Source organism: Ornithorhynchus anatinus, chromosome 3 (assembly GCF_004115215.2).
Source record: "Ornithorhynchus anatinus isolate Pmale09 chromosome 3, mOrnAna1.pri.v4, whole genome shotgun sequence".
NCBI lineage: Eukaryota > Metazoa > Chordata > Mammalia > Monotremata > Ornithorhynchidae > Ornithorhynchus > Ornithorhynchus anatinus.
This window is the reverse complement of record NC_041730.1, coordinates 24,908,859-24,931,787: the sequence shown is the minus strand read 5'-3', so window position 1 is coordinate 24,931,787 and position 22,929 is coordinate 24,908,859. Positions and strand designations below refer to the sequence as shown.

The 22,929-nt window shown below is 48.9% G+C and overlaps 1 protein-coding gene across 1 annotated transcript in view; it reads left to right on the top strand.

Annotated features, from left to right (window-relative positions):
* TTC17 (tetratricopeptide repeat domain 17) overlaps window positions 1–21,668 on the top strand; it is a 79,162-nt gene extending 57,494 nt beyond the window's left edge. The window contains exons 17-25 of the mRNA XM_029059321.1: window positions 3,707–3,871; window positions 5,800–6,056; window positions 7,465–7,630; window positions 10,796–10,916; window positions 12,660–12,819; window positions 13,545–13,628; window positions 15,186–15,305; window positions 17,753–17,896; window positions 20,510–21,668. Of these exons, the coding sequence (XP_028915154.1) occupies window positions 3,707–3,871; window positions 5,800–6,056; window positions 7,465–7,630; window positions 10,796–10,916; window positions 12,660–12,819; window positions 13,545–13,628; window positions 15,186–15,305; window positions 17,753–17,896; window positions 20,510–20,641 (1,349 nt within the window). The 3' untranslated portion in view covers window positions 20,642–21,668. The remainder of the gene's footprint in view (window positions 1–3,706; window positions 3,872–5,799; window positions 6,057–7,464; window positions 7,631–10,795; window positions 10,917–12,659; window positions 12,820–13,544; window positions 13,629–15,185; window positions 15,306–17,752; window positions 17,897–20,509) is intronic.
* Window positions 21,669–22,929: the final 1,261 nt, after the last annotated feature.

Below are 22,929 nucleotides of genomic sequence, written 5' to 3'. Positions count from 1 at the left end.
TGCTCCACGTGAGGATTCTAGGAAGAATCTTCACTGGAACAAAACTAAAGTCAGTGGTAGCTGGCCACTAGCGCATTCACTTATCCAGAACTCTCTCTCCCATCCCATTTCCACAGAGTTATTTTAATTGAACTCTGGAGGATCACCTGAGGGAACCAAGGGGCAGTTAAATTATGCCCCATGCTCATGCGTAGGAGGTGAGTTTAATGGATGGATACATCCTTCAATACGGTATACGATATGGGGGCTTTGACAATTCCATAGATGTTGTTGGGAAAGACTTTTATCTAAGAAGCTGATCTGGGATCCCCTCTCTCGGGCTCCATAGAGCATCTCAGTCTGCTACTGTTTCAGCCGGTGCTTTGTAGAATGCTCCTTATGCACACTTCTGTATTTATCTGTAATTTATATTTTTATTTTAATGTCTGTCTCCCCCTCTAGACTGTGAGCTCGTTGTGGGCTGGAATGTATCGGATGTACTCTCCCAACCACTTAGTATAGTGCTTTGCACACAGTGCTCAATAAATACGATTGAATAATTCCCATCCCATACAGTTCCAAGTGTCCCTCGGCTCCAATCCTGCAAATCTGGAGGGAAGGAAATTGCATAGAATTTTGGGTCTGTGTTTTCTTGGCTTGGGGAAAAAAGAGAATTTGACAAATGCTCCCTTGACTTATGGGGTAGGTGGGAGTTGTGTTTTTGTTGTTTTTCCACAAAATTCTAGCTCCAGCGCTCAACTACTCTGTACTTACAACAATACGAGAGTTGAGTGGAGCTGGCTGTTTATTTCCGTACCAGAGAAATGATCGTCAGGCAGAGACCTTAACTCCAGGAGAAGGAAATCCCAAAGGCATCTTAAAACTGAACTTCTCTTCTCCCTAAACCCAGCTCCTTTTCCTAATTTTCTCACCTCTGTCAAAAAATACCACAGTCCTCCATATCCCAGAAGCCAGCAACCATGTCATCAGGCTCATCTCCTTGCTGTCTTTTGGTTTTCACAGTCAGTCAACTGCTAAACCCTGCCAGTTCTTCCTCCACCCCATTTCCTGGTCCACCCCTTCCTCTTCTCCCAAGCAGGCACCACCCTGGTTCTTGTCATGTCATGACTAGGCTATTGCATCAGCCTCCTCACTGGTCTCTAGCCTCCGGCCTCTCTCCGCTTCAGTCTCTACCTCGCACTGGTGCCTGCATCATCTTCCTAAAACATCACTGTAAGCCTGTCACTGGGCAAGGATTTTCTCTATCTGTTGCCGAATTGTACGTTCCAAGCGCTTAGTCCAGGGCTCTGCACATAGTAAGCGCTCAGTAAATACTATTGAATGAATGAATCATTTGATATATCTATCTCCACTCCTCAGAAATCTCCAATTGCTTCGATTCCCCTCGGCATCCAGCTGAAAAAACTCCATTCCGTTGGCGTCCTAACTCTCTCCCTGCTCCCTCCGTCTTATGTCTCACCTCACTTCACACTCACCAGCTCACACTCCTTCCTCTTTCCAAGCTCACTTTCCACCTTTACCTCACTTTTGACTCTCCTGCCTTCAGTCAGTCCCCTGCTCACGGTGCTGTCCGGCTCTGAAACGACTTCCCCTTCAAACCCCCCAGACCACGGCTTTCCCATCTTCAAAATCCTCATAGAGCTCCACCTGCTCCAAGATATCCTCCTCCAAGAAGCAATTTGGCTCAGTGGAAAGAGCCAGGGCTCGGGAGTCAGAGGTCGTGGGTTCTACTCCCCACTCCACCACTCAGCTGTGTGATTTTGGGCACGTCACTTAACTTCTCTGTGCCTCAGTTACCTCATCTGTAAAATGGGGATTAAGACTGTGAGCCCCACGTGAGGCAACCTGATTACCTTCTGTCTATCCCAGGGCTTAGAACAGTGCTTGACACATAGTAAGCGCTTAACAAATACCATCATCATCATAAAGCCTTCCCTGATTTAATTTGTCACATTCCTAGCTGTGTCAGATTAAGTTACTCTTAGCACATAAGTATTTATGTGCATCCCCACTACTTACATGTGTACAATTGTACATCAGTCAATGGTACTGTTTGAGTGTCTACTATGTGCAGAGCACTCTACCGAGTGCTTGGGAGAGTGAACTGTAATAGAGTTGATAGGCACATTCCCTCCCCATAGTGAGTCTCGAGGGGGGAAACAGACCTTAATGTAAATAAATACATTTCAGCTATGCACATTAGATTATTCAGCTATTTCATTAATAATTATAATAATGATGGTACTTGCTAAGGTCTTACTATGTGCTGTTCTAAGTGCTGGGGTACACACAAGATGATATAGAAATACGGACACATGGGGCTAACAGTCTTAATCCCCATTTTGCAGATGAGGGAACTGAGGCTCAGAGAAGTGAAGTGACTCAGAGTCACAAAGCTGATAAGCAGCAGAAGCGGGATTAGAACCCACGACCTCTGACTACCAAGTCTGTCCTCTTTCCACTAAGCCAGGCAGCTTCTCAGTCAATCAGTGGTATTTATTGAGGGCTTAATGTACAGAGCACCGGGTACTAAATACTTGGGAAAGTACAGTCCAAAAGAGTTGGGGCACACAATCCTTATCTACAAGGAGTCTACGATCTGCAGTCTTCATTCTGGCATACTCATGCCACTGCTTGCTATATCCTTTTTGTCCTCCTGCTCCCACTCTATATAAAGAATCTGTTTCTCCTTTCCATTGGATTAGAAGGCCTCACGAGGACAACAACCACGTCTCTTCCTTGAGGTGTACGCTCCCAAGCAGTTAGTACAATATCCTGCCTACAGTAGCTACTCATTTTATTTTACTTTGTTGTTAAGCGTTCGGTCCATGATGAAAAGCTGATTCTCATTTTTCAGATATTAATCCTCCACATCCTTCCCCAAAGATATGGGATTGTCATCCTCGAATAATATCTGGGAAAAGGAGGCTGCTAGGGTGAGAGCACATCATCAGGAGAGTTAGAATTATACTAGGCTTCCTGACTTTTTGAGCATAGATTCAGGTTCAGATTACATGAGATAGCTGAAAAGGGCTGTGTTTAATGCAAGGTCTTTAATTCTCAATCAGTCCTATTTATTGAGCACGCACTGTGTGCAGAGCACTGTACTAAACGCTTGGCAGATTACAGTACAACAGTGTTACAGAGTTGGTAGACACATTCCTTGCCCACAACGAGCCTACGGTCTAGAGGGAAAGATGAATCTTGTTCTTTTAGTTTGTTCTCTCTGGCAGCATTCGTGTTAGGCCATTTCAAAAGTGCTTGATTTCTTTCACGTTTGTTACTATTTCAGGGGACTTTTGCTACTGATTGGAGATTCTCACCTCCGGCAGGGGTGGGAAAACTAAATGCAGAAATACATTTTCATTGGAATTTTCAATTTTTGAAAATGTGGTGTTTTTTTCTCCAAAAAAATTTAAGTGGAAAGTGATTCGTTAAAGTTAGCTCTGTGAATTCAGATTTTTCTTGGGTATTTGACTTCACCTAGTATTCTTGACCACAAAAAGAGTTGGCCACCAAATAAAAGTTCACACCGTACTAAGAATCAAGTTGTCTTATCTCCTTAAGTGCAACTTTGCATGTTGCAGGGTGGGATTGGAGAGGTAGCGATGAAACTGTGTTCTACGTTTTAATTGTTCGGAAGCTTTAGCTAAGGAGTTTGTCAGAGGTGTTTCTAATGTGCCCATTCACGTCTGTTGCCGTCAAGGACATTGTCATGAAAAAAACCAGGACAACGGCCACAGCAAACAGAAATACTTTGACGGTTCATTGCGAGCAGAAAAAGAAGAACCCACCGAGAGGGGAACAAAAGACCACCCTGAAGTCTCCATTCAGAATTCAGGGAGGGATTCAGATGCCCTAAGACTTGAAAGTAAGTTCGAAGTTGACATTTCACTCTGGCCTTCTGGGAGAAGACAGTTCCCAGAGTTTGTCTGGATTCTCTTTTCTTTAAAATGTTGGTTACCTATCTTTTGACAGCTTCTTTGTGTGCAGTGAGAATCATAAGTGTGACACTCTGTGGCAAGGCTGAAGATGTACTATTTATAAAAATGCTATTCCTGCTTCCCTATCTTATTTCCCCCACAGGCTTTTTCATTTTCCCAGACAAAATAAGAGGTATTCAGTCTGAATCAGAAACGATCCCCTCATGGCTCAGGTTTTTGAAGATATTTGTAATGCTTGATGGGCGAACCAACTGGTCAGTGACCAAGGGTGATCCTCACTTGAGCGATCCAAGTCGTATCCAAGTTCAGCTATTCGAATAAATGAAGCAATACTATTAAAACATGTCAAAACTGTCCGTTTAATTGTGACCAAAAAGAGGTCAAGAATGGACAAAATCCTATAGTCCACCATGTCAAGAATCAGAATTGACAGTTCAACTATTGGCAAACCGTAGCGGACTCAAATTGACAAATCTGTGAACCAGTCAGGGCTAGCCACCTCTGATGGAGAATCCGTGTCCTCTGTCAGAACGGAAGTATTCTCTGATCGTACTCCTCCGTCAGATTGGAAGCCCTCTCATGTGGAAGAGAGTCTCCAGCTGGAAGAGATGATTCCTGATCAAGTGATCGGGGTATAAAGAATTTCCTTCGGTTCGGAGTCAGCCTTTTATTGGACAGAAGGGGATTGCCTGAGTGGAGAAACACATCTCTGTTCAGAGGTAGACCCTCGTCGAGCAGTCTCTCGGAGGAGCCCGCTCCAATCGGATAAAAACCAGACACTTGGAAGATTGTGCTCTCAGCAGAGGGAGAAGGGATGGTTGAACCTGTTGTAAAATCCTGACTTTCTTGCCAGTAATATGTTTAATAATAGTGGTTAGGATTAGTCGTTTGCATGGGTTGGTATTTGAACATTAGTTATTTCAATTGGAGATTATTAGGGCCTCTTTGGTCTTTTCCAAGATTCTTCCTTGTACTTTATTTTCAAATACTGTCATTTCACCTTAAAGAAATCTAACTATTCCTGCAAGTTATCTGTAGGAATCTTCCATGATCCTATAAATTATGCATTATTTGAAAAAGGGCTTCAGAGTTTAGCACATGGTTGGGCTGGGTATGGAACAAGAGGATTCACCCTCTTCCTTTCGGAGACTGTTGTATGTACTTAAAGGATTTCTCCACAGAAATCCTTGGTTTTAAAAGAAACAGTGTTGGTTTTGACCCCTTGGAATTAAGTCTGTTTGCAACAAGGAATAAGGTAAATGTTTGCAACCCGGTAGTTATCTTGGAAAGGAACCAGACTCCCAAGCAGTCTTCTGAAACACATCCTCAGCTTTCCTTGGGTCACAAGCCATTTTTCAAAATTCCCAGTAGATGATGAGCCCAGAGTCTTCAAGGTGTATTGTTAGACTCAGAGTGAGATAATCCTCCCAGGGTTTCAGCCATCCCTGAAAATAGTGAGAGCAGGAGGTATAAATAGGAAGGAGAAAATTCAGAACTCTGGCCTTCCATTAATCAAGTGGCTGGAAATTAAGGTTGGGGCCCCTCCAGACCCGGATGGTAGTCCCCGGGGAAGGACCCATCAAAATATTTTAAATCCTATGTCTCACCGCTTGACAGCGAGGTGACACGATCGAGAGAGAAAACATGAGGAACGCTTACCAAGGCCCAGACAGTCACAAGCCACATGTCGCTTACCGTGTTTCTGAGGACCACTGCACCAGGCCAGTGTCCCTGAAATCCAGCCACACCAAGAGCTCTGGGGTCGGTCCATCTTCGCACTTGTCGACCAGCGGGTGTGTAACAGAGTGTCACGAATGTCCATTTGGAGACGAATCTGCCGACCTTTGCGTCCTAGGTACCGTGGTCGCGGAAAGCAATGGCTCCGACGGGATGGAGAGCGTAGGCGAAACCCAGATGTCGGAAGAGATGCTGGCTCTGGTGGATGAGTTTGAAAACTCGTGGCCTCTAGAAGCCTTCGACGGGGCTTTGGAAGTGAAAGGGCGGAGGATGGACTTGCAGGGCATCCGGGTACTGAAGAAAGGTTCACAGGATGGGCTGGCCGGCTCCTGTTTCGGAGATTGCGGAGATGACGACGACGACGAAGCCGAATGGGTAAGCGGAAGCAATTTTCATTTCCCGATGCCTCGCTCCAGGTACTTATCCATCAGTCACTTGTATTTATTGAGCACTCACTGTGTGCAGAACGCTACTAAGTGCCTGGGGGAGCACAATGCAGTAGAGTTGGTAGGCGTCATCCCCGCTCGCAAGGAGCCGCCCATCTATTGGGGGAGACAGACGTTAAAAGAAATTACAGATAAGGGAAGCAGCAGCGCATCACGGTACGCCCGGAAGGGCTACGGGGATGGGGGCGGGGGGAATATCCAGGTGCTTAAGGGGGCTCAGGCCATGGTACGGAGGTGAGGAAATGAAGGGTTAGCCAGAGAAGGCCTCTTGGAGATAGAATTTTAGTAGATGGGGAGAGTGGTGGCCTATGCTTGCTTGTGGGGGTGTTTTTCTGGAAGCGCAGGTTTTCCCATGGAATGTAAGGGCACCTCTTCATCCCTAGGTCTCTAATTCAAATACACAAGTGTCCTCTGGACACTTGATATTCACCCATCCCCAGATCCCCCAGCACTTATGTGCATATCTTTAAATTATATATTATAAATTACTCATTTGTTCATATCGATGTCTGTCTCCCCCTCTAGGCTGTGAGCTCATTATGGGCAGGGAGCATATCTGCTAATTCTGTTGTGTTGTACTCTCCCGAGTGCGTAGTACAGTGCTCTGCGGAGAGTAAGCGCTTAATAAATACTGTTGACCGATTAAAATATAAAACCCCTCAGCCAGCATTTTCTTTCTCCATGAAGCGTTGTGGGTTGCTCCTCATTCCTCCCCGCGTAAGTCAAAGGGAGCAGAAGTGAAGTGGGAATGTTTCTTCCCATTTGGCAGGTGGGAAGAGAGGCACAGACGGGTAATGTGATTTGCCCAATATCACAGTCAAACAGTGGCATGAACAAGAAGAGGGACTAGATCTCTCCAGGTGTCTACTGAATGGTGATGTGGCTTTACTGAGCAGTGATTTTCACGGAGCGGTTACGATCAATCAGTCAACGGTATTTATTGTGTGCTTACCTTGTGCGGAGCACTGGGCAAAGCACTTGGGGAGAGGATAACACAGTGGAATAGGCAGGCACGTTTCCTGCCCAGAATGAGCTTACGGTCTAGAGGGGGAGACAGACATTAATATGAATAAATAAGTAATTTAAAATGTCGGATTTAAAGATTACGCGGACTTGACCTGAGACAGACCTTGGCATAATGTCTACTGGCCAAGCGGCCAGTTCCCAGGAACCAGAATTACAGTTCAACTCAAGAGCAGAGCTGCCAGGCTGTTTTCCTCTCTGTCATCCACACCCAGCTCCAGAAAGAGCTGTATTGAAAGCTCATGAAATTCCCACCTCCTTTGGGTCTTGGCAGTTGGCCTCTTCCCTTTTTCCCTAACATTTTCCTTCCTCAGATAACATTCCAGGTCAAACGTTTAAAGAAGCCCAAAGCAGAGAGCCTGGATGCTCTGGAGCCTCCTGGGAGAAATGGAGAGGAACGGGTTCAAGCAGAAATTGAACAGCCCTACCAGACTGCTCTGGAAATCAGTGGCCCCAAAATACCCTCTCCTGGGCCACAAGGTAAATTTCCATTTTCCATGAGAAGGTACCTCTGTCTTTAGATTTCAGCCTGTAAAGCGGGCAGTACAGAACAGTACTTAAAATCCCGCTAGAGAGTGTAAGGGCTGTTGAGAAATATTTTAAACCGTTTGCAACTTACTTGAATTTGTGTACTTAATCATTTGGTAGTGGGTTGCAGGTTTTTCCTGTAGTTCTAGGATTGACTCTCCAGAAGGAAAGTAAACCTTTCTGTTAATTCCAAATAGAATAGGTAGAAATCAAAATCTGCATATGTCAGCCCACTCACACTCCCACTCAAACTTCTAAAATCTTTGGGGCTTACAAAACTGAAAAGACAGACTCCCCCCATACTCTATTTTACCAACTGAAGTAACTTTGGAAGAGATCCTCTCCCTCCAGGGAATGAGCACACTCGGCCTCAGCTAGTTTAGGTCTTCAGCTCTGCAGATACAGAGGCCCTCGTCATTTGGCAGGATCCCATTCACTGTAGGGTTGAAACAGATCAGTCAGTCAACCCCATTTGAGCGCTTACTGTGTGCAGCGCACCTTACGAAGCACTTGAGAGAGTGAGGTGTTAACGGTGGGTAGACGCTCACCAAGTCTAGAGGGGGAAAAGAAACCAAACTCGGGTGAGACGCGTTGTCCTACTGGCCGGGTGTGACCTCTCAAGGCAACAAGGAATCCTTTTCAAGTAAACTGGGAGGAAATGGTCGATCTGGGACCCTCCGTGCCCCAGGAGAGGCGATGGCCCCGTCCCTGCTCACCAAAATAGAACACCCTCTCCTAACCCACCTTCTGCCAGGGGCATCATCATTTAAGTAGGTACGTGCCTGTGGCGATAGAATTTTCTAATACACAAGTTGGAATCGGCAGGTACTTGGTAACTGGTCGGCACTCACCAAGTGGAGTCCGTCACCCTGGAAGTGCCAGGCAGTAGCTTTCCGGACTTCCTTCAGGGTAATCACTTCAACTCACCCATATTACTTAAGTGCGCAGTAAGAGATTTCAAATGAGGTTCCACTTTGGACCTTGTGGCTTATTTAGTAATAGCGTTTATTAAACGGATCCTGTGTGCAGAGTACTCTAGTGAGTGCCGGGAAGGACTGCACAGGAGGGAATTAGACATAATCCCTGGCCATCAGGGGGCTCACAGTCTATTAAATTCTTCCATTTAAGTGGGGTAAATCGGAAATGCCAATGTTTACTGATTTACAAGGCTACAGATTTCGATCCACCAACAGCCCCACTCAAACTTTGAAAGTCTTCTGTATATTTTGTTTTAAACAAGAGTTGTTGGGGGCCCACAGTATGCTTAAAGCTCCTCACCCACTGTAACTCATGAACAAATCTGTGTTCTCTAGTGGAGCTTCTCCTTTGGAAGCAAGGTTCCTGGTTCTCCTGCTTGTGTGGCACTTGACCTGAGTTAAGTGCCTGACTCATTCACTGCCCCGGAATAAATACGGCGGGTTTAAAAGCTTCATATTAAATTCGGTTTCTGAGTCGTGAGGAATCCGAAATTCTCCTCCATTAGCCACAGTTCCCTGTTGCGATATTGTTTTGGGTTTTTTTAAAATATATTTATCATTTTCTTGTCTTTCACGATTTTGTGGTTTGTTTGTTTCATCTTTCCTTATGAATCTGTTCCCTTTCCTTTTCATTCTTAGATTGTGAGCTCTTGGGGGCCATGAACCCTGTCTAATTCTTACCCTCCAGTTTTTTCCCGGGCCCAGCACAGCGCTTTGCGTGTATTTGCACTAAGTAAATATTACTATGATTAAAAAGGCAAAAGGCACGTAGAAATAAAAAGCGAATTAATGAATCCTGTGTTTTGAGTAATATGGCTCCAACTCCTAGCAGCTTCATTTGGAACCCAGCGATAAAAGAAGCTTGATCGCTAGTATTGGAATTCAGCACGGAAGGGCTGAAACGCTATCGGTTGAACTCACGGGCAGGGGCCGTTTGGTTATGGGTTTGCTTCTTCTGGCAAGCCTCTTGATCGGCCCAAAAGTCCACACGAGCGATAGCTGTTGCCCATGGAATTAGTGGCCTAGAACTGTTCCTTGCCCTCTGTCACTAGTCTGCTTAGGCTCCAGGGATTGTGTCCGATCCGATTAAGTTGTAGGTAACCCGGTGCTCGAGACGTAGTATTTGCTTAACAGATACCATAATAATAACGCCATAAGTTCTTCCAACGCGAACCATTTAGTGCCAGATAGATTTGCCGATATCAGGATTCTTAAGCGAACTCGGCGGGAGGGGCCGATGGGTGTTTGGGTGCTTAAGCATCTCTTTCCCAAAACACGTCAGCCTTACATTCTGTGTCTTTTTGTCAAGACGGATGCTTCCACTCTCAACACCTACATTGTCTTTATCTAATGAAAGCATAGGGGAACTAGTTGCAAATTTGATGGGGGCAATTCAGCTTCATAACTCTTATTCCTTCCTGTGTTGGTCCTTGGTGAAGAAAGTCAAGGCAGTAGTCGAATCTTGGTCTTGTGCTGTGCCTCACCTACTGCCCATAGGAAAAACTTCATGAAACAGATATTTTTAAAAACTGAAGTAACGGCCCCTAGAGAAGCAGCGTGGCTCACTGGAAAGAGCACGGGCTTTGGAGTCAGAGGTCATGGGTTCGAACCCCGGATCTACCACTTGTCAGCTGTGTGACTTTGGGCAAGTCACTTAACTTCTCGGTGCCTCAGTTACCTCATCTGTAAAATGGGGATTAAGACTGTGAGCCCCACGTGGGACAACCTGATTCCCCTGTGTCTACCCCAGCGCTTAGAACAGTGCTCGGCACATAGTAAGCGCTTAACAAATACCAACATTATTATGGTCCTACTCTTTGTACTCTGATTATGGCTTATGGTTATTACTAAAACATTTTAAACTGTTTTCTTAGCCTATAAGTTCTTAGAACACAGGAACCATGCCTTATAACTTCTCTCTAGCTTCCTTGGCCCTTAGGACCATTCCCTCTTCCCTAGGGTCACCTCTAAAATGTTTGATTTGGGTTCTTTTAGAGTGATAGGTGATTCACGTTTTAGAGACAAGGAGGAAATTCGGCCCTTCCAGTTCCCTCTAACTTGATCCCAGCATCCCTACCGCCCTTTGGTCCTGACCCTTAGCCGTGCCTGACCCCGACTTGTATCCTTTTTTCTCTTGCAGGGAAAAACCGAGATTATCGCAGCCTGGGATGGCCCAGCCCTGACGAGTGTTTAAAACTCCGCCGAGTGGAGCTGACTGCTGTAGCCAGCACCTGGCTGGCAGTTTCAGCTAAGAACATTGAGTGAGTAACATGTCCGTGAGCATAACCAAGTCCCAAAACCTGAGCCCCGTTGTCCTCAGCCAACTTTGCTAGAAGCCCCAAAGAGGTAACACGCCACCTTATCATTTGAAATATTTATTGAATAGCAGACATGATCCCTGCCCTCAGAGAACTTACAATCCTGCAGGGGAGACAGACACTCAAATGAATTATAAATAGGAGGAAGCAACAGAGTATCAAAGATATGTATGTGAGGGTTGTGGGTGGGAGAACCCAAAGAGATGTTTGGTGGGGAGATTAACAGTTAATTGAGGAAGGCCTCCTGGAGGATATTTGATTTCAGAAGGCCTTTGAATATGGGGAGGGCAGTGGTCTGTTGCATGTGAAGGGGATGAAAATTCCAGGCAGTGGTTGGCAGCAAGAGAGAAAAGGTTGGGGTACAGTAAGGTTAGCTTGAGAGGAACACAACGTGCAGCCACGGTTATAGAGTGAGAAGAGAGCAGATGGGCAAAGAGCTGATTGAGTATCTTAAAGCCCATGGTGAGGAATTTCTCTTTGATATGGAGAGGAGCGTGCAATCATTGGAGGTTTTTGAGGAGTGGGCAAATACACACCGAATGACTTCTTCCAAAGATGATCTGGGCAGTGGATTGGATTTTGGAGAGACTGGAGGTAGGGTGATCATTGAGGAGGCAGGTGCGGTTAAAAGCTAGACCGTACCAAGTGCCTGCCCCTGGATGATGCCCATTTGGATGGAGAAGGATCAGATTCTGCAAATGTGACGGAAGAAGTGACGATCTGACAACAGACTGAATATGGGGGTTGAAAAAGAGAGAGGACTCAAGGATGATAATGGTGGTGGTATCTGTTAAGCGTTCATTACGTGCCAGTCAAGTAGATACGAGATGATCAGGTCAGGCACAGACCCTGTGCCACGTGGAGCTCACAGTCTAAAGGGGAGGGAGAACAGGTATTGAGTCCCCAGATGAGGAAAATGAGGCACAGAGTTGTTAATTGACTTGCCCAAGGCTTCAAGGCAGACACGTCATAGAACCGGAGTTAGAACCCAGGTCCTTGGGCTCCCAAGCCCCTGCTCTGTCTCCTTAGTCACCAGGCCACACTGCTTCTCCCGATTCTGATGGAGGAATCCAGCTCAGTCTTGGTGGGTTGGTGAATACGGCTGTATTATTTAGTTATCTTTCCGATACGTCCCGTCTTATCTGGATCACCCTGAGGACTGGATTGGGGTTAAAGTGTAATTCCTGAATTCAGAGACTGGTGCTTCTCAGTCTTTAATCCTAGACAAGTTTTAAGAAGTGTTAGTTTCTTTTACACGGGTGTGGCTTTTCCTACACAGGGCGTTTACCCACCACCCCTCTCACGTGATGCCGAGTACCAGTAGGTACTGAGAAATGGCCACTGGGTCCAGCAGAGTGTCCTCACCTCAAGAATCGATGTGTCCCAGTAACCCCGGCCGAGGCGGCCGGTGATCTCAATCCTGGTCTTGAGAGACAGATACTCTGCTGCAGCTGGGAGGAGGAAAGAAGCAGCGGGGATCCATCTGCTTTACCACCCTCTCAGTAGTCTTATTAAGGGTCAGGTACCGTTCAGAGAAAGCTAAAAAGGAACCGTCGCCACCCAGCTCCCAACCAAGATTCCCGGTGTTGTCCGAGGTTGGAACTCCTCCATATACTTGCTTCAGGCCAACTCTTTCCCAAGCCACCTGAGGGTTCCCCGGGTGATTGTAGTTTCTCTGTCTTCCAGCATCACCGAGCACATAGATTTTGCCACCCAACTACAGGAACCGGCTTTCGAGCCTCTCTGTAACAGTAACCTGCCTGCCAGCATGCACACCCTGGACCACTTGCATGGGGTCGCTAACCGGGCCAGCCTGCACTATACCGGGGAAAGTCAGCTGAAGGAGGTGAGCCAGACCCTGGGCTGTGGACCCAGGCGGAGAATGAATTCTGCCTCGGGAAAGACGGGGAGTCAGCGTGTTACCGGGGGGTGTCTAAACTGGGATTCATCTAGAGGCAGTGAGCATAAGTGGTCTGAAATAGTAGGGCTAGAAGCTGTCTCTTTTTTTTGGCCCCAATCCTCTGACACTCATCGCCTGATTTTCCTTTAATCCTATTCTCTCTTTGTACCCGTCCTTCATTTTCGAAGATGATATAATAATAGTAGTTAGCAGCAGTAGCGCCTATTACGCATCCACTGGGTGCAATACGCTCTATCGGGCGCTTCTAGAGTACAGAACGAGCAAGCGACACTCCCTGCTCTAAAGGAACTTAAACTCTAATGGAAGAGATAGACATGAAAGTGTTTACTAGGTAATCAAATGTACAGTTAATAGATAGATTTGGGGTGGAAATTGCAAGCCGAGGGAACAGCATGAGCTGGAGGCGTTTCACAGGCTAATTTTTTTTTTTAACTCTAGGCCCGTGGGCTCAAGCTTTATTGTGTGGCCGGGTAAGGAGCAAAACGGGCTGGGTGGCGTGCCTTAGAACTGCGCCACACTGTCTTTCCGATCGAAGGGAGGGGACGGACCCTCGCTGCTTCCTAACGCTGCCTCAGATCCCCCGGGTCCGCGTCACGGCGGCGTGCCTGTGCTTCGTCCCTCTAAACTGTCTCCTTCCTAATCCCATCCAGGTGTTGCAGAATCTGGGCAAAGATCAGTATCCTCAGCAGTCGTTTGAACAGATTGGCACGCGAATCGCGAAAGTTTTGGAGAAGGTAGGTGATTCTGCGGTTTCCCAGAGCACGGGTCCAGCTGGTTTGCCACTAGATGGCTCTCCCTCCTTCAGGCACCCCCTTAACTGAACCCCATTCAGCGACTAAAGGGAAATCACAAAATCACTAAACTTATCGTACTCGAGAAGCTGTTCTGCCGGGTTTTCATGGCTCGGGCAGTTTTCAGTGACCTCGGATCGTGTGAACTCCGTCCGGCCGGTTTTTTCTCTCTCTCTCCCGAATCTCTTCTCCTCCGCCGAGTCCGTCTTTCAAAGACAAAGGAAAAGATTTGCGAGTTTAGCCAGGGCACAGGAGCGTGATTTCATCTTAGGGTTCATTCATTCAATAGTATTTATTGAGCGCTTACTATGTGCAGAGCACTGTACTAAGCGCTTGGAATGAACAAGGCAACAGAGAGAGACAGTCCCTGCCGTTTGACGGGCTCACGGTCTAATCGGGGGAGACGGACAGACGAGAACAATGGCAATGAATAGAGTCGAGGGGAAGAACATCTCGTAAAAACAATGGCAACTAAATAGAATCGAGGCGATGTACAATTCATTAACAAAATAAATAGGGTAATGAAAATATATACAGTTGAGCGGACGAGTACAGTGCCGAGGGGATGGCAAGGGAGAGGGGGAGGAGCAGAGGGAAATGGGGGGAAAAGAGGGTTAAGCTGCGGAGAGGTGAAGGGGGGGGTGGTAGAGGGAGAAGAGGAGCTCAGCCTGGGAAGGTCTCTTGGAGGAGGTGAGTTTTAAGTAGGGTTTTGAAGAGGGGAAGAGAATCGGTTTGGCGGAGGTGAGGAGGGAGGGCGTTCCGGGACCGCGGGAGGACGCGGCCCGGGGGTCGACGGCGGGATGGGCGAGACCGAGGGACGGCGAGGAGGTGGGCGGCGGAGGAGCGGAGCGTGCGGGGTGGGCGGTAGAAAGAGAGAAGGGAGGAGAGGTAGGAAGGGGCGAGGTGATGTAGAGCCTCGAAGCCTAGAGTGAGGAGTTTTTGTTTGGAGCGGAGGTCGATAGGCAACCACTGGAGGTGTTTAAGAAGGGGAGTGACATGCCCAGATCGTTTCTGCGGGAAGATGAGCCGGGCGGCGGAGTGAAGAAGAGACTGGAGCGGGGCGAGAGAGGAGGAAGGGAGATGGGAGAGAAGGCTGACACAGTAGTCTAGCTGGGATATAACGAGAGCCCGTAGCAGTAAGGTAGCCGTTTGGGTGGAGAGGAAAGGGCGGAACTTGGCGATATTGTAAAGGTGAAACCGGCAGGTCTTAGTAACGGATAGGATGTGTGGGGTGAACGAGAGAGACGAGTCAAGGTTTACAGTCTATTTTCTTGATTGTGGTTTGGTTCCTGAAACTACCCGTCTGGGTTGTAAAATGGAAACGATTCATCGGACTGTGGCAGCTACCCGTCTCTTTGCGGCCAATGGAGGGGGAAGCCGCTTTCCGGGCCCGTTAGAAAGCTCCCACGTATGAGCTTTTCATAAAACGGACACTCGGATTTACCGTTCCCCTAGCACGGTCACCTTCAACGGACGATCCCTTGCCGTTTTCCCTTTCAGAACCAGACCTCCTGGGTCCTCTCCAGCGTGGCGGCCCTGTACTGGCGGGTGAAGGGGCAGGGGAAAAAGGCGATCGACTGCCTGCGTCAGGCCTTACACTATGCCCCACATCACATGAAGGTGAGTGACCCGGACTTTAGGAGGACTCTCTCTCACCGTTCAGGCAACCTCCCGATTCCCGAGCCTTTTGGTTGCCCAGTGGTTAATCCCGGGGTTTCTGCGAGCCGACAGGACCGCCGGAGGGGGCCATCCCTAGGTAAAGGACTCTCGAACTAATTGTAGTCGTGAACTTATAGTCTTCACTCTGCTGTGGGCTTCGGCTGCATTTACATTTGAGATCTCCCCAGTGGACAGGTGAGACTTGGTGCCATTAATAGATTTGCCATCTTCTTTGGGTTCTCTGACAGCAAGTCAAAAGAGTCAGTGGGAAAATACCCAGGCAGATTGTACCTCACTCCGTGGACCGGTCCAGTTTGTGTCTGATCCTTGAGACTGGAAGCTGTGTGCTCACTGTGGGCAGGGATTGTGTCTGCCAACTCTCTTGTATGTGCTTTCCCAAGTGCTTAGTACAGTGCTCTGCACCAAGTAAGTGCTCAGTAACTATCATTGATGGATTTCTCCACACTCCTAAGGCTGGGCCAGAACTCCTTCCTAATATGCCATTTGACATCTGCTCTTTGGTCCTGCCGGGGCTTGGGGAAGAGGGAGGGACAGGGAAGATGCCGCAGCCTTAAGCCCTCCCTTCGACTCTCTGGACCCCCGGAACCTTGGTGGATTGAGGGGCTTGAGACTAGGTGCGGCCAAGCTTTCTTTTTTGCCCTCCCCATCCATGCTGCTGATCCAGATGAGCGTTTGTAATTTGGTGGTTAGAGATGCAGTGCCGGGGTTAGTAACGGCAAACCCCGTCCTGCATATACGAGGTGATCAGGGCCCTTTACTCTCTGGCCCCCTCGTGGAATCCCCTCCCTCCCCACTCCAGTTTTCTGCTATGATGTTCGGGAGAAATCCCTCAACTCAGACGGTCAGAACGACTATCTGATGGTGATGGAATCCATGTAGCAGAGGGGACGTGGGAAACCTCAGGATGAAAAAGTTGGAGAATAACTCATCTAAAGTGTAAATATCTTCGGGGAAGAGGCCACGTCTTCCCAGCGTCCTCGTTGTACTTTTACATATTTAATGAAAAATGGTTCGGTTAGCCAAAAGGCCCATCCATTGTTTGCACACGGACGGGAAAGTAATAAAGAGGTGTGTGTTGGGGGGACAGAGATACCCGCACCCCAACCCAGCGCTCTCTCGGAGACTAACGTGCTTCCTGACACAGGCCTATTCATTGCCGAGCAAGGCAGCAAGGGGAGGGTAAGTGAGAGGTCACCAGATGTGATCACCATTCTCTCTGGCTGGCCAGAATCCCCAGTGCCTATTCTTTAGGAAGCCAGCGGAGGTGGGAGATCTGTCTGACCGCAGGGATGGTGCTCCCAGAGTGGAGCCGGGGCAGGGCGGCGGTGGGAGGTAAGTGAAGCAAGAGATGGCAAAAAAAAAAGCCCAGATCTAGGCCTTCAGAATGCACACTGGGCGTTCCAGCCAACTAGAGGTGATGGCCACAGCTGCTCCACTCACTTCGAGTAAGTTGGTCTGTCCCTGTGAGTACCTGAATAAACGTGGGTGGCAGTGGAGGCGGTGGTTCCTGCTGGCAGCAGAGGGAAGGCCAGCTCCTGGCTGCTCTCCACATCCCCCAGGATTAGCCCCTCGTCCTCAGGAGAGGGATGTGGAGCTGTAGTAGTAGCCACTGGGGGTAAACGACCTCCCACGCCCCGGCCTTTTACGGCGTTCTTCACCTCGGGTGCCGTTTGCGGATCCCTCCGCCAGAAAGAAGCTATGGGGGACCCGAGGAGCCCTTGTCTCAGTCTTCTCAACAAATTACCACCGGGACCATCACCAAGCCAATCAGCACGCCACGTCATTATTGTGGCATTTATTCAGCACTTAATAGGGGGTGGGTTCTTGCCCCATAAGATGCTCACAGTCCATCGTTCCCCTTTTAAAGAAGAGGAAACTGAGGCCCACGGTAGTCAGGTGACTTGCTGAGGGTCACCCAGACCAGTGGCGGAGCCGCGCCTCAAATCCGAGCCTGCCGACTCGGTCCTGGGGTCTTTCTAATAGACCGTGCTACCTGGCGATATCTTTGTACGTCTGTGCCACTGAATCCCCTCCCTTCTGCCCGGTACGTGTGCCGCAGAGAAATGGACGAGAGACCGTGACCGATACGGTGTTCTCCGCCATAAGCGGCTCTTTCTTATTGGTATTTGTCAAGCAGTATGTGCCGGACCCAGTGCTAAGCGCTGGGGTAGAGGCAAGCTGAACAGGTTGGCCGAAAACCGCGTCCCACACGGGCTTCCCCATCTCAATCCCCATTTTACAGGTGACACCAGCAGTGAGACGCCCAAGCCTTGCTAAGGGTGGGAATCACAGCCCAGAAACCAGGCGCTTAGTGTTCTGAAACGTACGAAGCAGAAGAACACAGACCGCTTCCTCCTTTATCTTCTCTCCGCGCTCTGTCTCTCCAGGATGTGCCTCTGATCAGCCTGGCCAACATTTTGCACAACGCAAAGCTCTGGAATGATGCCATAGTGGTGGCCACCATGGCAGTGGAAATAGCCCCCCATTTTGTCGTGAACCACTTCACCCTGGCCAACGTCTACGTCGCGATGGTGAGCACGGGGCCGGAGGTTCCAAGCGGGTACCGAATACGTCCGTCTCGTTCCCTTTCCTCGAGGGTCCCATCTCTTTCGAGTCTTTTTGGGTCAGAGAAAGGAAACCCCTTTCCTTTTCACTTGAAAATAAATGAAACGTCTGGAAGTATTTCTGCCCTGACCTCCTAGATTTCTTCCTGCCAAAGAGCTCAACGGCAGTGATGGAGCACGATTCATCATTGACTGTCAAAGCCTAAAATGTACCGGCTTCCTTGGTTCATGACTCTTCAGAGAAATAATGGTGAGGCTGTCATCAGAATGCCCAACCTTAGGGACAAAGCCTAGTTTCAGAAATTATAATAGTGATAACAATTCTGGTATTTAGTTGCTTGCTCTGTGCCGGACACTGTGCTAAGCGCCGGGGTAGATACTTGCAAATCGGGTTGGGCAGAGTCCCTGTCCCATGTGGGGCTAACAGTCTCAGCCCCCATTTTACAGACGAGTTCACCGAAGCACAGAGAAGTAAAGTAACTTGCCCAAGGTCGCGTAGCAGACAAGTGGCGGGGCTGAGATTGGAATAATAATAATGATGTTGGTATTTGTTAAGCGCTTACTATGTGCAGAGCACTGTTTTAAGCGCTGGGGTAGATACAGGGTAATCAGGTTGTCCCTCGTGAGGCTCACAGTCTTCATCCCCATTTTCCGGATGAGGTCACTGAGGCACAGAGAAGTGAAGTGACTTGCCCCCCCAGTCAAACAGCTGACAAGTGGCGGAGCCGGGATTCGAACCCATGACCTTCTGCCTCCCAGGCCCGGGCTCTGTCAACTAGGCCACGCTGTCTCTGTAAGAGTCGCCACGGGGTCCCCTGACTCGCCGTTGCAGGACACCCCGTTTCGTGTGAAGATTTCGGTCTCTCCGACATGAGCCGACCGCTTTGGAACATGAGCGGAGAACATTCACCCGGAAGGCTGCTGCCGAGCTGCACGTTCGCATCTCGACTCCGAACCCGGAAGCTGGAAACCTGGGCTAGGCAGGGAGACTTCACTATGGCAGATTTAACGGTTTCCCCTTCCTGCTTTTTAGAGCGGACACCTCCGCTCTTGTCCCCGATCAGTGTCTGAGTTTCAGTTCCGTACGTGAAGTCCGTGTGCAGAACTAAAAGCAAGAGGTCCAGCCTAACCTATCGGACATCAGGGAGCGTGAGGCTGTTCGGCACCCTAGAAGCGCTCCGGATCCCTCATTTTGTCAGATGAAGTAGTAGCCCGGGCTTGGGAGTCAGACGTCATGGGTTCGAATCCCGGCTCCGCCGCTCGCCAGCTGTGTGACATCGGGCAGGTCACTTCACTTCTCTGTGCCTCAGTGACCTCATCTGGAAAATGAGGATTAAAACTGTGAGCCCCACGTGGGACCACCTGACCACCTTGTCTCCCCCCCAGTGCTTAGAACAGTGCTTTGCACATAGCGCTCAACAAATACCACCATTATTAGTAGTAGTAGCGATTGAGAAGCAGCGTGACTCAATGGAAAGAGCCCGGCCTTGGAAGTCCGAGGTCATGGGTTCTAGTCCCGGCTCTGCCACTTATCGGCTGTGTGACTTTGGGCAAGTCACTACACTTCTCTGTGCCTCAGTGACCTCATCTGGAAAATGGGGATGAAGACTGTGAGCCCCACGTGGGACAACCTGATCACCTTGTATCTACCCAGCGCTTAGAACAGTGCTTGGCACATAGTAAGCACTTAACGAATACCAAAATTATTAATTAGTAGTAATAGTATGTATTAAGCGCTTACTGTGTGGAAAGTACTCTTCTGCGTGCTTTCTGTCACTTTCACAGTTCAAAAAGAATAATGGAAATTTCTGACAAAACGTGTGTCCTTAGGTCAACTTTTTGTTTTTGTCCAGGTCCCTACTTAGCCCCCGAGAGGAATAAAGTTAGTATTCCTTTAAGTCTGCCCCAGGAGGTGGATTTAGTTCAAAGTCACTCACCAACTGGGATCCAGGTCACCCAACCACACGTGCCGAGCTACCCATTCAAACCACAGCTACCCAAACAAGATCTCAGCCATTCGTTCATTCAGTTGTATTTATTGAGAGCTGTGTGCAAAGCACTGTCCTAAGCTCTTGGGAAAGTACGATATAACAATAAACAGACACCTTCCCTGCCCACAACGAGCTTACTCACCCCCAGCCAGAGGAACTGTAGTTGTCCGTTTTCCCACAGTGACAAGCTCCACGGGCAACAGAGCATCGCACACCTCCGAACGGAAGCTTTCTCTCACGGTGCCTTTCTTCGGTGGTCCGTCAGAGGTTGCGATTTCCTCCCACGGGTCAAACAGGGTTTGGACTCCGCCCAGCCACGCGAGGGCTTGGCGACGGTAGCCGTAATTGTCTTTCGTGAGCGCGCTCTTCCGTGCTAACCACGGGGACGGGTCCGGTATTAGCAGATTGGACGCAGTCCGTCGTACGGTACGAGAGATGCTGACGCGTTGGTGCCGCCGGGTTGCCAGAGCCGTAGAAAACTCGAGAGACTCAAGTAAAAGCGCGGCCGTTGCGCGTCTGCGACTGTTGCACGTGTGTTCTGTTGACCGTCCCGTGTGTCTAACGTTTGGACATCCGCCCCTGTACACAGGAGGAGTTTGAAAAGGCCATGGTGTGGTACGAATCGACCCTGAAGCTGCAGCCCGAGTTCGCCCCAGCCAAGAACCGGCTCCGGACCATCCAGTGTCATTTACTCACGAAGAAAGCCCGGCGTTCTCCTTAATGTTCTTCCTTCGCTCTCTCTTCCTGTATCAACCCCCCTCCGGACTCTACCTTCTCTGTCTCTTTCCGCCCTTTTTAAAAAAGAAACCAATCATTGTTCAGTATCTGCTTTTAATGAGGTGTGAGAAGATAAGGAGGATAATTCAGATCTAAAACAAAACTTTTAAATACATGGGATTTGGTTTGGCTATTTGTTCGGTTTTTTTTTTTCCTTCCCCAAGGCCTCTCTGGAAATAAAACTTCCAAAAGGAAAATGCAGCTTGAGATAAATTATGTAAATACCGAGCCAAGATACTTCAGAAGATGTTTTGCGGTCCCCGAGTCTCAAAGCGGTCGGGATCTTCTCAGCGCCCGACCACCTCCCACCTGTTAGGGGTCGGGGCCGGGCCTGGGAAAAGAATCCGATTCATGCCGTGGCGTCTCAAGTCGGTGCGGAGGCAGACGCACGTCCTCCGCGCCAGATTCTGAGAATCCATGATCAATTGTCCGTCCATTGGAAATCCATGCTTTTACCCAGTCTCCTTCAGAACGTGCCGCAGTATTCACGGGAGCAGGGAGAAAGCGATTTAAAAAGCAAAAAACATCCGAGGAACATCTGACCTTTTGTGATGCTATCTATGTTGCGGGGGGAGGGACGGGCTGAGAAGGGAAAAATCAGCAATGTATAACATCTAAAACCATTTGTATTTTGATTTCAAAACACCAGAAAACCAATAAGTCGAATTCCTATATAAGAGGTTTTATATATATGTATGTATCTTCGAAGCCTTCTGCAGAACTAAGTCTCTGTGTTACTAATTCTTGGTTCTCTGTGTTTTTTTACCCATCGCAGAACGAGGAGCTAGTATAAGCTCTGCCTCTCAGGCCTTCTGACTTAAAAGCTGCTCAGGAGAGAATGAGCCGTGGCTGAGTGTTTCCAAATAAAAGCTTTTCCCTTTGGTCCAGGGAGGACTGGAAACTCCAGACACTGTTGGATCTATAAGGGCACATACTTGGGGCAAAAATAAAAAAAATGTTTATGAGCAAAACACAGGTCCTTAGTGTGTTTTATTCCCACTGGGCGGAGGTGCCCTCGGGAAAGCCGAAGCCGAGCCGCGACTTCAGACCGGGTGCAGATGATTCCTAAGTCGTCCGCTCCCGGCGACCTCAAGGTGAGGGTAGATCACGTGGATCGCGAGAGCGGATGGCGTCATTATCGGGATACTCCGAATGACGGAGGGAGGTACGTCGTCAGCGGATTTTTCAGGTCAGGCGTGTGGTTGCCAGTTGCCGTTAAGAAAAATCACCCGAGCCTGTCAAGTGGATGCCCCTTGCTGGTCCGTTTTCGGCAGGGTCCTCTCACCGGAGAGATCCAGAGAAGGGTGAGGGAAGGGCCGTGCCGAAAGTAGTGTGAAGTAGAGAGGAGGGGTGTCTCTCGGAGATAATAATCATAATAATTATAGTGTTAAGCGCTTACCATGAGCCAAGCGCTGTTCTAAGCACTGGGGTGGATACAAGGTAATCGGGTTGTCCCAAGTGGGACTCAGTCTTAATCCCCATTTTACAGATGGGGATTAAGAGTCACAGAGCTGACAAGTGGCAGAGCCGGAATTGGAACCCACGACCTCTGACTCCCAAGCCCGGGCTCTTGCCCCTAAGCCACGCCACGATTCCGGTAACAGCTGGGGCTCCAGGAAGCCTTCCAGAAAGTAGCAGAGAAAGGTCTAGAACTCACAACACAGCACAGTCGGTTTGGGCTTTGGAGGGAGAAAAAAATCAAAACTGCCCGTGTGCCTTCCGCGGCCCGTAGCTAAATGCCAATAGACGCCAAGAGATTCTATCACGTAGGTCGAGAGAAACAAAGTCGTTTGCTGGCTAAGAAAAGTAAGGCTGGCGGCTCTGTACCAATTGCTTTTTTGCGTCCGGTTCTCAGCGGGGTCCCCTTGTCAGGCGGCCCATTTCACCTTTGTCCGCAGTCCTCTGGGATAGATCATCTAAAATAGGTCCGCCTCGGTCTTCTCGTCACCAGACCTCTTCCGGGCGGGAACGGTCCGCTTCGTCGCGTGGAAAGCGATTCTTGCCACACTTCTGAACTGGACTCGGGTGGATGGCGATGAAGGTAAGTGGCACGTCAGACGTTGGTTTGGAAGGGAAAGGGAAGGGTCTTCTGAGCTGTTGAACTGCATCAGAATCATCACTCGCTGGCTAGTTTGGGGTGACCGGTCAATCGCGTTGATTGAGCCCTTACTGTGCGCGAGAGGACGATACAACGGGGTTGGGAGACGTGTTCCCTGCCCACAACGGTGTTGT